The sequence below is a fragment of the Melospiza melodia genome, chromosome 12 (assembly GCF_035770615.1).
Source record: "Melospiza melodia melodia isolate bMelMel2 chromosome 12, bMelMel2.pri, whole genome shotgun sequence".
Lineage (NCBI taxonomy): Eukaryota > Metazoa > Chordata > Aves > Passeriformes > Passerellidae > Melospiza > Melospiza melodia.
Window position 1 is genome coordinate 8,856,116 of NC_086205.1, and position 16,520 is coordinate 8,872,635.

At 48.6% G+C, this 16,520-nt stretch overlaps 1 protein-coding gene across 3 annotated transcripts in view; it reads right to left on the reverse strand.

Annotated features, from left to right (window-relative positions):
* Nucleotides 1–212: 212 nt before the first annotated feature.
* MAP3K13 (mitogen-activated protein kinase kinase kinase 13) overlaps nt 213–16,520 on the reverse strand; it is a 75,588-nt gene continuing 59,280 nt past the window's right edge. For all 3 annotated transcript variants that reach the window (XM_063166686.1, XM_063166684.1, XM_063166685.1), the window contains 9 exons: nt 14,151–14,309; nt 12,677–12,785; nt 11,981–12,090; nt 10,698–10,814; nt 10,089–10,226; nt 8,388–9,111; nt 7,158–7,228; nt 4,542–4,839; nt 213–3,889 (listed from right to left, as the gene is read on the reverse strand). In XM_063166686.1, the coding sequence (XP_063022756.1) occupies nt 3,788–3,889; nt 4,542–4,839; nt 7,158–7,228; nt 8,388–9,111; nt 10,089–10,226; nt 10,698–10,814; nt 11,981–12,090; nt 12,677–12,785; nt 14,151–14,309 (1,828 nt within the window). In that variant the 3' untranslated portion in view covers nt 213–3,787. The remainder of the gene's footprint in view (nt 3,890–4,541; nt 4,840–7,157; nt 7,229–8,387; nt 9,112–10,088; nt 10,227–10,697; nt 10,815–11,980; nt 12,091–12,676; nt 12,786–14,150; nt 14,310–16,520) is intronic.

The following is a 16,520-nucleotide window of genomic DNA, read 5'->3' on the forward strand; positions in this document are numbered from 1 at the left end:
ACAACTTGTGCCAGGGCCTCACCCCCCTCCTCCCACTGGGATGATACTCTGCTCTTGGGGTTTAGGTATTTGCTCTCCATGAGGAGATCCACTTGGAGGACAAAGTAACCTTCCTGGTATGAAAAGGGGCAGGTGGGAGACCCCAGAGCTTCATGACATCATCCCAAACTCCATGGGAACCCATTCCCAGATCACCAGACCAGCCTGCAGCATTGAAGTACACTGGCTTTTTATTCCATGCATTGTTTGCTTTGATAGTCATTCTTGTTTCCATCACTGTACACTGGTCAATACAAAAAAAAATCAAGTTTGTCTCAGGAATCCACAGAGCAGGGAGGAGGGGATGAACACTACTGGACAGGGCCAAGATGAAATGGGTACTTAACACGACAGTGGGGAGGGCAACATTCAGCTCTGGGAGAAAATCTAGGCTAGTGTTCAGGAGCTGTCAGCAGCCACGAGAACGGGGTCAGGGTACTCGGGATGCTGGAAAGGAAACCCACAGTTTACTCCGGCCCTGGAATGCGCTGTTACTACAAGGAGTAAGCAGGCTCACCTGCACCTCTCAACCCAGACCCTGCCAGGAGAGCAAGTGCAAGGAACCACAGCAGAGGTGCCCATACAGCAGTGTGGGGACTGTCTGTGCAATCCCAGGGAGGTGTCACTAAGGAAAATCCTACACAACCCCCCCAGAACTGACAGCAACCACCCCGGGAATGTGGGGGTGCTGAGCCAGCTCTGCCCACACACAGCAAGCCCATGGGAGGTGTGCAGGGGAGGCTGGGGTGGCACCTCCGTGGGCAGGGCAAGGGGCTGCCCTAGTGGCATTCCCAGAGGGATGCAGGGGCAGGAGCAGCAGGAGGAGCAGCGACACTGGACTGGAACACTGCAATGACCCGGGGGTGTAAGAACAGGGCTAAGTGTGGCAGGCTGGAGGGGGCAGCTCTGCTTGCCCAGGCAAGGATGGGGAGGGATCAGCTGCATCCAGGACAGCTGGCCCAGAAGGGTCTCAAAATCCCAAACACCAAAGCTCTGCGAGCCCAGTGGAGCTTCAGACCATGGTGGAGCCTACGAAGAGACCACAGGTGCCCAAATCCCTCAGGGACTGGATCACCACAGGCCAGAGGCCCTGGGGACAGTGACAGGCCTCAGCTGGAGGCAGCTCTGCTTTGGGGCTGTTTGTGGGACTGCCCAGGGATACCAGTGCTGCCCATGGGTCTCCCAGAGCCTGCCAGGTCTGAGCACAGTCTATCCAGGGGCACAGGGCTTGGCAATCTCTGGTGGGGACACCTGATGGCAGTTCTCCAACTCTCTTTACACCACAAGGTGTTACATGCACACAGTTCTCCACTGCTAAATTCCCACACCTTGGCCTCCAGCCTCCTGAGTAACCATCTGCACCACCAAACCCCCTCTCACACCACAACAGCAAAGCCATCTCTGGCCCTGCCAGCTCCTCCTGCCACTGGCTGAGAGACAAAGAATATTGAGGGAGGAGAAACAGAGGGTGGGAAGAGAGAGAGAAGGAGCCAGGAAAGAGCTTCACTCCTCACAGGGTTCTGCCTCTGCCCAGGGTGAGCAAGTCACTCCCTCTCCAGGAGCCTGTTTGGTCCTACCCAGGTGATCCACTACATGGACCCAGTGCCCAGGGCAACTGCCCTCCTCCCTGATGTTGTTTGGACGTTGCTCTGGCCAGGGAACATTTGTCACAGTTATTCACTTTGTAATCAATTCAAAAGCCCCTCACTCCCTGACCACCCTTCCCACATTCCCACCAGTTCAGTGGCTGCCAACCATCAGCAACAGGAGCAAACTGCAGCTCTGCCCACGAGGAACCTGACTGCAGCATCCAGCCCTCTCTGTTCTCTGCCCTGGAGTAACAGCATCCCTGGAAATCACGAGGCAGCAACTCCTGACAGCCACTGAGCCCAGCTCTGCTCCCACCCCTCTGGCGAGCAGGGAGAAGGTAACATCACACACAGAGATTACAATTGTGCTAGCGGTGAAGCCAACCTTCTGATCTACAGAAATGATAATAAATAATAAAATAACATCATAACTTAAGATCTGTCTGTAGTCCAGCTACAAAAATTTAAAAATATGGGATAATTTAACTCATACAATACTGCTCTCTGTATAAGTAAGACATTTTCCTTCACTTTGCCATGAGGCTATAAATTACCACAGTTAAGTTCAAACCAATATTTTAACATAAAATGTAAACAAACAAAGCAACAGAAGTACCTGTCCATGGTCCATTCCTGCCGTTCACCTCTGGCTGGCTGTGCCAGCACACTGGGAAGGGCAGAGGGAGAGCTCTTGCAGGGGGGACATCAACTAAGGAAGGGGAGGGGAACGTGCTCTATCGTTTTGTTCTCTTTCAATATTGTTTTAGAAGAGTAGTGTTTGAAGGGAAGGCACTATGAGTTCTATCAGAAAACAAATTTTTCTCATCTGCCAATGCTTCAGCCTGTCACATACCAGTACTATCCTCACTTGCACCTGCAGAGTTTCAGCTTGGAGGAGAAACAGAGGCCTCGGGGCACACCCGAGACGCAGCAGTGCCACGGCCACGTCAGGATTCCCTGCACAAGGCCTGCCATGAAGGGCAGGCAGCTGCTAATGCTTCCAAGAATGTACAGTGAATAAGGAGACAGGGCAGGGCTGATGCTCTCAGCCAGGCCAGCGATTCCCAGTCTTCCCCCTCAACACACAGCCCTCTGCTGGTTCTCGATGCTGCTGTAGGTGAGAGGCTGCTTCTCCCAGTCCACTCCAGGCGTCTCCAGCGTCCTCCCCAGAAGTGCTCGGGCTCTGCGCAATGTGCTTTCCATGCTTTGCAAGTCCTTGCTTGGCCAACACTGAGTTGATTGATTTCTCTGACTGACTGAAACAGACAGGAGGTAAGAGGAGGAAGTAAACTGGGAAATGGCACACTGCATCTGAGAGAGGTTTCCCTGCTCAGCTGGAGGTTGACACTCCCAGAGTGAAGCAAGGACAGTGGTAAGAAGTGCTCTGATACCAATTCTCAAGAGGATGAGGTTAGAATACATTTGCAGGATCTCACAACAAAATGCTGATTAAAAAAAGAAACTAAAAATCCTTAAAATAAAACCCATCATTACATTCCTGGGGATGTATCGACTCAGAAGACCCTGGTTGTTAGCACCTCAGTACCAGTTTTCTCCAGGAACATATCCACCTTCTGATTAAAAATGACCCAGCTGGTTATACTGAAAACACTTTGTTCACAGGTGACCCTACAGTCAGGTCTTTTTCTGCTTTTCCTCATTTGATAAGACTGAGTGGTTTAGTTTTCTTGATCTGTTATCTGTTCTCCAATCTTCAGGGCCACGAGGCCTGGTCCCCTGTGCAAGCAGCAAGAGAATCCTCCGCGTCTGTACACAAAGCTGTCCAGGCAGGACTCCCAGGATGTTTCTCTGTAGTGTGCTTGCTTTCTGAACTTTTTTTTTTTTTTGCAACAAGTCTGTGTGTCTATAAATACAATCCACTCTTTACAGTAAAAAGTGTTAAAATGTCAAAAAAATAAATATCCATGTTACAGTAACTAGATTATTCAATAAAATACATCCCTGCCATTCTTGATTGAAATGCTCAAAGAGAATTAATTTCATTTGGACATTTTCCAGAGATTCGGGTTATTGCAAATCACTCCTGGGGTGGGAAGGAGAAGCATCTTCTCTTCCTGTAAAGTGTGATGAAGGGGAATGAAGTGGAATCTCAGGGAAATCAAAATGCCAGTACCAGGAAGCTTTGGGGGAGATCTGTGTTACCAAGTAGCAGAGCTGCAGGGCTTATTGGTCCTGACCGTGGCATCAGAACACTCCCCTTCAGAAGAGTCACAGTCTGATTCTCCAAACTGTGGTGGGTTCTGCAAGACAAAAGGAAAGGGGGAGACTTGAGCACCATTCCTGTACTGCACATCACCCACACATCCCAGTCTGCCACAGCAGCCAGGCAAAGGTCACCACCTGCAGAGGAGGAGAGTGGCACATTGAGAGGGCATAGCACACGACTGCCCCACCAAAGGTCACTTGTCTCCCCTAAGAGAGGGGACAGCACAGAAATACCTGGTCACAGCACTCCCAAACACAGGGTTATGAGGAGATCATGCAGCAGGCTCTGCACTACCCCCTCAAACACTTGAAAGGCAGAGAAAGGAACAAAGTCATCCCAGCTTTGTCAGCAAGGCTGCCAATGGATACGTCTGAGGCAGTTTATATGCACTCCATTTCATTATGTATTTTTATCCCATGTAACGCAACTGCAAATCTGATGGGCTCCCAAGATCACACTCATCTTGACCAGCACATTATGTTCAGCTTTGTTTGTGCTACTTTCCCCCACCCACTCTTCTGCCAAGCAGGAGGAAGATTGGATATTGCAGCACTTGCTTTGCCATAGTACACCTACCACAGCATTTTCTAGGCAGTGTTCCAACTTTCTGGTCCCTGGATTCCTTTCCATAACATTTATGCAGTTTTTTTCCACTGAGTAGAAGGATGAGGGGATAACCAACTCACCTCACAGCTGTGTTCATCTGCACAAAGTTTGCCCAGAGACATCTGAGTCTTGACCCTCCGCACAGCACACTCTTTGTCCGAAAGCCCATCCGACTGCGTGGAGATTTCAATGGGGATCTCTGGAGTCTGGGACAACATGTCCTCCAGCTTCTCAGCCAGCTCATCCTCCACCTTGTTTGCCAGCTCATCCGGGCTGTTCGAGTGGTCGCTTGTGTTCCCCTCCTCTCCATCCGACACAGAGAAGTTCTCAGAGCTGAAGGTCGAGTAGGACTGGCAGCTACTGATGCAGCGGTGGGGTCTGCAAACAGGGAGAATTCAGTGCTCACCTTGGATGGCAGCCACAGGGAACTTCCTGGGTGCTGTGTTCACTGCTCTGCTACACCAGGCTTTGTGGAGTGCCTTCCACATCCTGGAGCTACAGGATTCTACCCCTTCTGAATGATATAGTTCAAGACCTGCATCTTTAAATTCATCTGTTCTACCCTGTCTGACACATCCATGTTAGCTGATCTGCCCTGGAGCATATTTTTCTTGGACAGTGCATTTTCCTGAAGTGCTAGGCTATACTGTGGAGTTCTGTTTAGTATTTTTATTGATGATATGGATGAGGGTATTGAGTCTTTCATCAGTAAATTTGCAGATGACACTAAGGTGGGATCGTGTGTGGATCTGTTGGAAGATAGGAGGGCTCTGCAGGGAGACCTGGAATGATTGGATGGATGGGCAGAGTCCAGTAAGATGAAGTTTAATAAATCCAAGTGCCCAGTCCTGCATTTTGGCTGCAATAACCCCCTACAATGCTATAGGCTGGGGACGGTGTGGCTGGACAGTGCCCAGGCAGAAAGGGACCTGGGGATACTGGTCAACTGGGAAATTGAGGTTGGATGTTAGGCAAAAGTATTTAATGGAAAGTGTGATAAAGTACTGGAATTGTCTGTCTAGGGAGGTGGTGGAGTCACCATCACTGGATGGATTTTAAAAAATATTGGGTGTGGCACTGGGTGCCATGGTTTCGTTGAGGTGTTAGGGCATGAGTTGGACTTGATGATCTTAAAGGTCTCTTCCAATCCAGTGACTCTGTGAGTTCAAGCTAACTCACCTGGGAATACCTGGCAGCCATCCCAAAAGCCAGGCAGGATTTAGGACCATCCACTCAAGAAATAAACTCACAGTTACTTGACCACAGAAATGGCCTTGTGCCAGGATTCAACAGCAATGGGACAATACATCAGTTGAGGGAACATGCCTGGAAACCCACAACTGGGCATCACATGGAATGGGCAACTTGTCCTCCTAATCTTCCAAGTTAGTAAATCACAGAGGAAACAACATCCCACAGGAACTGTACGAGTCACATAACTCATTCAGCCCAGCATTCTGCCTTCAACCCCAGGCAGGAAGGAATAATCTGAGAGAAGTATGAGAACAGGGTATGCAGACAGAGCCTGCTTTCTCCTGGCATCTCTTCCTGGCCTGTGCCATTCAGCAGATCTGAGTTCCTAGCAGAAGCTCAAACCCAGGTGACAATGCTAACAGTCACTGATGGATCCATACTCCAGAAATTCTGCATTTACAGCTCTTCATGCTCTGATTTCCACAGCACACCTTGACAACGAGCTGCACATCTGAAAATGTTCTGGATGGAAAAAGTGCTTCCTTTTGTTCATTTTACCCTGTTTGCTTCACTGGCTGCCCCTAACATGAATGTGAAGAATCATTCCTTGTCTATTTTCTCCACATAAATTACAATTTCATGCACCCCTGGTGCTGCCTTTCCTCTTGCTAGAGAAACATTTCACATGGGTTTAATCTCCTCTCCTATGGAAACCATCCCTAACCACTCCTGTCACACTTCTCAGTACCTTTCCAAACTTTACTGTGGTTATTGAGCTGGGGCAATGAAGGGAGCATTAGGATTTAAGCTTCAGGTGTGCTGTGGATGCACGCAACAGGAGACAAGATTTTATTTTCTTCTCTACTCCTCTGAATCAAACCTTTAGCCTATTTGCCTACTGGATCACTCCTGCACTTGAAGCAGCTGCTTTCATGAAGCTGCAGCACCAAGTCCATGATGTCTTCCCTGAGCACAGTACTGGTCCCTGCTGGTCCCAAGGCTTATGTAGGAACACTCCCCCTAAGTCTTATTTTACAGGCAACACCATCAAATCTGATCTGCTATTGTCACTTAGCTCTGCAATCTTATCTGAATTCAGATACAAAGGTGCCGGGCTGGAGTCTGACCCACTGCAACAACAATTCATAAACAACACTGGGAGTAGCCCACAAAGGGTTCCCACATCCACTAAGTCTGATCCTGGTGAAACAGATGCAGCAGCTCATTTACAGAGGCAGAATAACATTATCAAGTGTGATCAAGTTGTGCTGCAAACAGCCTGCAGGAAGGCCGGCAGGAAAGCTGGGCCAGAGAGAACATCTCAATGGGCTGGAACAGTGAGTGGACGTGAGAGATCAGCTGAGGGTGGATGGGACACACTGAATGGGATTCTGCTCTTCTGCCAGCACCTTCACCAGTTTCAGTGCTGGTGTGCAGGTGCTTTGAGAGTTCTCCTCAGTTTTGTCCCACCAAAGAGAGATTAGAGTGAATTCACCTTTTACCTTTGTCTACGAGGAAACTCCACTTCGCTGTCAACTTCGCCCTCCTCCTCTTCTGACGATTCATCCCCACTCTGGCAGAAAACAAGGACAAAAAGGGTGTCACATTTGGGGAAGTTCAAACATAGCTGACCCCTTGGTCCTTCAGGGCAAAGTCACTGCAAAACAGTGCAAAAAATCCACAGGCTGCAAGAATCTAGACCAGAAAACAGCCTGTGCATCAGCAACACTGACTCAGACATTGCCAACCAGGAGGCTGTTTCAGACAGTCTCAAGGCTGCCATTCCCAAATCTGGAGTGACTGACTGGGAAATACACTGAAGTATTTCAGCAGGTATGGAGTACAGAACATTCCAGATTCTCACTGAAGCAAGTCAAATAACGAGTATCACATGGAAACTCACATAGATTATGGAGCTGATTGGGCACTCTTGGCTTTACCCTCTTCTAGCCCATCAACAGAGCAGGATGGAGGATGACACAGCCTTTGCCAATGGGTTTCCCCAACTAGGAGAACCTGGGATTTGTTTCATACCTCAGTGAGCACAGAGCCTTTTATTCTCCTTCTCCCATCCAAATCTACCCCCACACTGTTGTTTTTTTACAGCCTCCTTCTATCCTATCCAACCTGTCAGCACCTCATTCAGATTAAGCCTTTATCTCATCCCATCCACTTGTCTTACAAGATCCTAGTCCCATTATGATCAGGCCAAACCACACTCTTGATCTAGTAATTACATTATTTTTCTTGACTTTTCCAGCCAGGCTCAGTTTCCTGCTCTTTGAACTCAAACTGGTTCTTACTTCTCTCACCACTTGGATGGAAGCAGGAGGAACAAAGAGCTGCTTCTGTACAACTGTGTCATAATGTCCTTTTTACTCTTGCAAAATCTTCACAAAATACAGGAGAACTGTAACTTTTGGTGTAGGGGGACAATTTCTGGCAGGTGCAGCAAAAGGGATGTCCTCAAGACCATGGCAAATGTTGAATCTTTGCCTTGAGACACAGCAGCACCACAGATTCTCAAATAAACTCACATGTGATATTACAGAACAATTTAAAGAACGCATTTGTCCCTTCATTTGGAGAAAGGCTTGAAAGCTTTTTGAGACTGCTTCAACATCAAAAACTGAGTAGAACAAGCTGCAACTCAAACCAATTGGCGAAAGCGCACGTAACAGAACCAGGCCCTACCAAAACCCCATCTTCAAGCCCCAGTGCTCTGTCCTCACCTTTTGGAGGGATCTCGCTTTGCAGGGCAGCCCTGAGGAAGCCAAGTGCTGGGGAGTGCCCAGGGCAGACACGGCCGTGCCCTGCTCCTCCAGCTTCTCCATGAACTGCGCGCTGTCGTAGAGGGACGCGGGGGACTGGGGGCGGCTCCCGCCCGGTTCCACCGACGCCATCTGCGCCTGGCCACTGTCCTCATCCCCGCACCGCAGGCAGGGGTCGTAGGGATCCGCCTGGCAGCACTCCCAGCGCTCGGCCGTGCTGTCCCTGCTGTCCCGGCCGCGGCGGCAGTCGGCCTCCATGGCGGTGGAGATGAGGTCGGGGCTGGAGCCCGAGACGCGGCGCTGCGCGTGGTTGCTGAGGGGGCTGCGCAGCGCGGCCGCGGGGCCGAAGTAGCGCAGGTTGTTGGCGCAGGTGGCGATGTCCTGCCCGTGGGCGTGCAGCCGCGAGTGCTGCCCGTGGGGACTGTGCCCGGGCGGCTGCGGCGCCGCGGGGGCGTGGGGAGGGTGGGGAGGGCCGGGCTGGGGGGCGTCATCCTGCGCCGGCTGGTTTTTCAAGATCCCTGCAAATTCATTGTAGCTGCCTTTGCTGTTCCCCCGGCGGTGCCGGGGCTTGCTGCGGTACCGGCTTTTGCCACTCAGCGTTGACATCTTGGGACTTCCTGAGACTGGGGAGCCATTGGATGCTGCTTCTGTGCTGGGTATGCCCTCTGACTTCAGTAGATCTGGCCTGGGAGACAAGGAGAAGAAGTTACATGTCAAGCCACAAACAAAGAAGTGACACCGGCCCAGAGCCAGGAAGAAGAGGCAGCTGGAGCCAAAAGCACTCTCTGCTTCCTAAAATCTACAGGCTGCCCTCCCCTTCAGCTGCTTGACTCCTGCATTTTGGTCCCTGTGATTCTCTCCACTCAACATCCTCTCCATTCAGCCCATCCTGCTCTACACTCTTGTCTTGCTGTTTTTCCAATAGCTGTCACACACTCCTTTTCCGCTCTTATTTTGATGTTCTCTCCCAAAATAGCTCCCTCTCAGGACCTTGGGGTAGAGCATGGCTCTCACTCTGTGCATGTACAATGGTGTTGATCAGGCTGCTCATCTAAGAGCCATGTGGGGACATTAATTCAGAAGTGATTATTCACTTGTAATCAGGACTAACTCCTGGAAATCCCTAAAAAGTAAAGACTAAGACAACTCTTCCAGAAAAAAATAATCTCCCTATCTAAAAGTCATGTAGAAGAGAAATAACTGAAAGGACAGCATGAATTCCCAAATCTCAAATCCCAAATTAATTCCTCAACAATGAATCCATCCTTCCTGAGGCCTGACTGATTTCCACAATCCCTTGCCCTGCTTATTTCCATCCAAGTCAAGGATGATCTTGGACAGTTAGGAATTTGAGAAAACACAAGAGATAGCTCCGTCCAAGCATCATCATCTGCTCAAAAATCACATGGACCAACAATTAATTCATTTAACCAACACATCCTGTGATTCCATGGTTCCAGAGAGCTGCCCAGGTGGCAGGGATGGCAGGATTCATCCCTTTCACCTTAAGATGATTAAACAATTATGGTTCTGAGGATCAGACCAGGCTCAAGTGTGAAACCCCTTTGTCCCACCCTGCATTTCATCAGCCTCAAAGGGAAGGAACTGCCCAGTGGGGATCTACCACTGGCTCTGGCACAGGACTGGGTTGTTACTCCTCACCGTTTGGTCTGGCTGCCTGGTTTATGGGAGACCCCTTTCCTCTTCATTAACTTCTCCACTGTATTGGGGTGGATGATTGGTCTGACTGGGTGGCGTTTGTAAGTCCCAGGGTACTTCTTTTCCACTGCTTGCTCCCTCCTGAAACATCAGGGAAAGAAAGAAAACAAAACCACATCAGTTGTGTCTCTCCCCACCTGCTGCTCCCCCTGGACAGGAGCTGGCTCTGCAGGGAACATGCTGCATGCCCGATTGCTCTGCTGGGAAAGCACACAGACACTTCTAAACTCCTTCTAAATTCCTTCTAAATCAGGCAGCAGGCACAAGGCCCTGGCACACAGTCCAGGAGCAGCACTGCCATTCCCCTCATGCATGGGCCAAAGGATGCCAGCCCCAAATGGGAAAGTGCCTTTCTCCAAGTCAGTAACCACTGAGAGTGGTCTGCAGGAAATCACTCCAAAGGGACCTCTCCTTGCTCACCAGCAATTCCCTAACCTTTGTAGTTAGTCAGGGGACACTAAACCTACAAGTGCCACCATCCAGTTTAGAAATGAAGTGCTGCTTGTGCTCTGCTGTGTGCAGACTGATCACATCACCATCCCAGACACGTACTTGATGAGCTCCTTCTCCCGCACCTCCAGCTGCAGCATGATAGCGCTGAGCTCCATGTACAGGTTATTGGCCCGCTCCAGCTTCCTCTCATAGTGCTCACGGATATCCAACGCATGTCTGAAAGGCACAAAAGGCTTTAGTCCAGACTGACTTCCATGGACCAAGAGAAGAGAATGAGGAAAAGTACAGGTGCTTTAGGAAAAGGCCTTTTAAAAGGCAAATTTGCCAGCTGTACCACACTGAATTCCAGATACAGCTAATAGTGAATGATGACTGATTAAGAGCCTGACACAGCAATAAATCATGGTATGGTTTAGAAAGTGTTTAACAGCCTTGAAAGCGTGGCAACACTTCTCCCTAGAAGAGCTGCAAATGCATCACACACACACTCAGGAGCCCTCTGGCCAAGCCCTGATCAGCCTGTTTGCACAGAGAAGGGGCTAAACCAGCCTCCACAGAAACAGGAAAGGAGTCATGTGTCTGCATTTCATTAACAGCAGGGTGTCCACAGAGCTCCAGTACAGCTGAAAGATGTGGCCACCCAAAGCTCCCTGGGGACAGGGAACACTGAACAACCACTGCATCAAATTCCCTGACCAAGGGCCCCTTTGGCTCCTCAGGTTTGACACAGAACTGCTTCTTAGAGTTTTATGTTTCTCTGTCTATTGTATTTGCAAATTTGTATCACAGGATACAATTTCCCTTCTTTAAATAAACCCTCTGCTTTCATTTTTAAGCTGGTATAATCAAAATGCATTTCAGTGGGTTGTTTATATGAAGTATGTTCATTTCTCTGTAATAACTAACCCAAAGAAAGTATCAGGGTAGAGAAAGCTCATAGCCAACCTCAGGATGGATTTCCCACTGAGATGGATGTCTCTGTTTCAGTGCTGTTATCACAAACACCAATTCTCAGGCAGAAATATTCCCTGGGAAACACACAAGCCTTTGCCACCCTCTATGGAGCAAACTGTTGAGACTGCCCAAGAGCAGTGACAGCTCCCACTGCTACTCTCCAGCTCCCATCAGCTGAGCTGTGCTCATGGCCTAGGCCAGGCCCATGGCAATTTTGGTTTCCAGGTTCACAAGGAATTTAGGCTGCCCAAATTTGTACCACCAGGAATACTGGGGCCTGTTTTGGGAACCTCAGTACAAGAGAAGAATAAAAAGAGTCAGGGCTGGAGCAGGAGGCCCTGTGAGAACAAGCTGAGGGCTCATTTAGCTGGGAAGGGAAGGCTGGATAGGAAAAGCAAAAGACTGTACACACAAAAGACTGAACAGACCTCAGCTCTTCTCTCCGACGGCGAATCAATTCTTCATCCAGCCGGTGGATACAAGTTCCTTCACTTTTAATTTTCTCAAAATGTTTCTTCACTTCTTCTCTCCATTCAGCCTAGGAAAGCAATTTACTTTTAGCTATTTACAAAGAATTGGGATCTGTAGGTGCACCACAAAAAACTCTTGGGCGATGTTGTTTGTGTCTGCAGAAAATTACAGCTTTGGGTTGAGAATGTATTTTTGTTAGCTGAATTATTTTGGGTAACAACACCACAGCACATTTAGTGCCAGCATTTTCAAATGGTATTTACAATTTTGTGCTTCAAACATAGAATTTACAACATATCTGCATTTTCTAAGAAATATTTTTTTTTTAATTCCTAGAGTTCTTTTTGTCCTAAGAGAACATTTTCTTTACTTTTGGCGGTGAAAAAAAGTAGAAAGGTTCATGATTTTGAAAGCTCCATGATGATGCCTGTCTATAGTGATAGTCTATTTGCCCCTTGAAGCTCTGGCTCCTGCAACAGAAGTCTCAGCTTGGGAAAGTCTGGGTACAAGATTTCTAAATGCCCATCAGGTTGCTCCTCCCCAAGAATCAAACTGAAATCATGGATCCAGACTTTCTCTACTCAGTGCATCCTCCAGAATCAGATCCTTGGAGCTAATTCCAGCACTCACAGGCTACAGCCTTCCCCAGTTACCTGGGATTTGAAGTAGGTTTCCTGAGGAGTAGCCAGCACATCAGCAGAGGCGATGTCCAGGTGCATCAGTGTCTGCCGGAAGGACGGACGGTTCCGGGGCTTGCTCTGCCTGAGACAAAACAGAAACAGCCAGGGTGAGGTGAGGATGGGCACTGCCAGCCCCTCCTGCCCTTCTGGGGGGAGGGATGGGCACTGCCAGCCCCTCCTGCCCTTCTGGGGTGTGGATTGGGCACTGCCAGCCCCTTCTGCCCTTCTGGGGTGAGGGATGGGCACTGCCAGCCTCTCCTGCCCTTCTGGGGTGAGGGATGGGCACTGCCAGCCTCTCCTGCCCTTCTGGGGTGAGGGATGGGCACTGCCAGCCTCTGCTGCCCTTCTGGGGTGTGGATTGGGCACTGCCAGCCTCTGCTGCCCTTCTGGGGGAGGGATGGGCACTGCCAGCCTCTCCTGCCCTTCTGAAAGAGTCTCACTAGATCCTATTCTCTGACCCCAGCAGCTGACAGGTTAGAGCAAAGGAGCTTTTCTGGTTTTCTCTTTTGCTGAATACAATTTCTTTGTGCTAGAGGTGGTTTGTGATGAACCATTCTGAAGAAACAAACGAGGCGCAAGTGTTTAAGACCACAAATGAGACTACAAAGTGAAAGATCACAGAAAAATACAAAAATGTTTGGATTTTTTGAGAAAAAGCACCATCACTTGAGTTTCAGGACCAAATCCACCTTGCACAGGGCAAGAGCAGCTTCTCAAGCCTCCCCTGCCCACCAACCACCTCCTTCCACTAGGTGGGGATACAAGTGTTTGTAGGTTCTCTGTAGTACCGAGCTGCACAAGCTGCCACAGCCCCACTGCTGCAGCTCAGGGCAAACAGCCACTGGGAGAGATGCACACGTGCTCTGGCCTGTTATCCCCTTTGTGCCATGGGGAGGAGGGCTGGTAAAACCTATGGAGTGGGAAAATGCTGGAAGACCCTTTACATTGAGTCAAGATGTAATGACAAAGCCTCAGTGTGAAACCCAGGACAAAGAATTTCAGCTCTAATCTGGTACATGGAGGAAACTGAAAGCATTTTCCATATCTGAACCTGGAAAATCTGTGCTCCAGACAAAAAGCTTGTATTTCTCTTTGTCCAGTCCAAAATCCAGTTGCTCACAAGGGGTTTTCTGAGTGAAAAAATCAGTTCCCTTCACTCTGGATGTGACCTCAAGGAATTTTACCCCTACTTTCCTTCCAGCTCCTTTTGTCTTCCCACAGAGCCACCTTTTATCCCCCACTTTCTACAGCAAAACAACACCTTCTGGGAAGGCTCCTGAAGATGTCCTGCTGCCACAAGGAAGCAGAATCCAGAATGTTAAAACTTACTGCTCTCAGGACAAGTGTAAGAGTATCTCAGAGCCCTCTGCTCTGGGCTCCATGTTCCCACCCTGACTTTCATGGGTTTTGCTGGGAGGTCTGTGTTGTGTGGGGTTCAGGCTCTTACCAGGTTTGCTTCATGAGGATTTTGAATCCATCTGGGCAGGTGGAAGGGACAGGAAGGTGGAGGCTGTTACTGCCCACTCCCCAAATGATGGCTGAAGAGTCCACGTCCTTGTAGGGAATCTCTCCTGTGAGCAGCTCCCACAAAACCACCCCAAATGACCTGAGGAAGAAATAAACCAGCATAAATTGAGTTCACACAGAAGCTGTTAACAGAAACATCTGGAGCTTGAAAAAAACCACAGTATGGGGGCAAAACAGGGAAATAGGGATGTCTGGTCCAAAACTGCAAGTAGGTGCAACAGTGGCCTTTAGCACACCAGGTAACTCCTCTGCTCCAGCACAAAAGCACACTGGTTTCCACCCATCCTTTCCTGCTTCTTTGTGAGATTTTAAAACCCTGAAAGCACATTTTCTGTACAGATTAAGTCTTGTTCCTCTTAAATGAAAAGACTCCAAAGTCTACTCTCAGATAGACTTTGGACTGTTCTTGCTGCTAAGAACAGATGATTGACTACTGCACAGACTGACAAGTGTCTTACAGAGACAACACAACAAAGGTTTTGTGGCTTTTTTACATTTCATTTAACTGGTTTTGTTTTCTTTTCCCTAACCAAAGGCTCCCTCTGCTGTTACCTGTAGACCCAGGTAAAAGTTTCAAGGTCTGAGATTCAGCACTACAACTACTGCAACACAGAAATTAGGAAACAAATGCTACTTATATAACTGTCACTACCAAAAGCACATGAGGTCTCATTTGATATCCCTTTTGTTCTGAAGAAAGGAGGGATAAAGCAAAAAAAACAAAACTTAAGAGAACTCAGGGAAAGAATCTCCCACAAGAACTGAAACATGAAAGCTCACTTTGCTTCTCTTCCTTAGTGAAGTTACCAGAAAGAACCAAAACCTTAATTTTTAACAGCAAATATTTGTTTTGTATACAATCATCACCCAATAAAACACCAAAGAAACACCAAACCAGTCAATACAGAGATAAACAAAATGCTGCTGAGAACCACCACCACTGTCACTGCACATCAACAACTGGGCTGTGACACAGCTGAGGCACCACCATCCCTATTTCCAAGCCAGATGTGCCACCTCACTGTGTCCCACTCCTCTGTGGGACACCAACCCTGCCAAGCTGCAGACCACAGCCCGGTGAAAGGTGAGAATGTTGTTTCTGACTTGTACCAATATCCAGTGCTTTTATTAAGTACAGAAAAACTTCTAAAGGACAAGCTACCAGGTCTGAACAACCATCAGTCAGGAAATAACTTCATGTGAAAAACAGTGCACTTTCAAAGCCCATTGGTTTCAAATCATGGGTAAAAAAAAAAAAAAGCAACAAACAAGCAGATTTTGAATATTTCTGGCCTCAAAATCCTTTTCTGCAAGAAAGCAGGGCTCCAGGAGGTTGGACAAACTACCAGAGAAAGCTCATCTGGTTTCATATTTGTTATGACTAAGAACTGACAAAGGATTCCAAGACTCCTGATAAGATTATAGATTTATTTTTCTGCATGCTGTTTGAGATGAGAGAGAGCAGACATATAAGCAGCTCAGGAACTGTTCTCATTTGTTGGCAGCATTCATGAGCATCATTTTTATTCATCTTGAAGGAGGAATGGATGGCAAGGGAGAGTCTGAGCAATCACCACTGTTGTGAACTCCAGAGGAACTGGCACCAAAGAGCAACACCTCCATGTCACTGAGGGAAGGAGCAAAGTGAAACAGTCTTGAACATAAACCACTCTAAAGGACAGAAAGCTGAGGGTGGAAATCCAGCACCACTTGTCCTCACAATCCTGTGATTCAAGGGAGGGGTTCAGCAGACAAATGCTGGGTGTATTTTCTTTCCAGAACAACCCAAGTGTTCTCCCAGAGGAGCTGGCTGTGCTGTGACCTGGACATCCAAAATAAACACACAGAACACCGTGGGCACAAGAGCAGCTGCACACCACAGGTAACATCACCTTCCCTGCAGGAAATCTTGCCCTTCAGGTCAAGCCCAGCCTGAGCTAGAACCTCAGCAGCGGCTCCTGACTCCACTGCACCCTGGACCACCCATAGCTCTGTCCAGCAGCCCCCTGCCCTGCCAGGGAAGGGACAGCAACTGAAGCTGAAAAACCACAGGAAGCAAAATCCCTCCTGGCTGTAAAGCAGGGAGAAGGGCATTTGTCCTGGCTGCTGACATTTAATATGTAGAAATAATGAGGCAGAAACAGAGATGTAGATCCCTTGAGGGCTCTGAAACCTGTGGAGAGGCTTCCCAAAGGAACTCCAAGGCCGAGCCCTCTCAAGCATTTTTAATAGCACAGAGACTGAACCGTTCCTTGTGTTCATTTGGACACAGAGCACGTTCCACATCGAT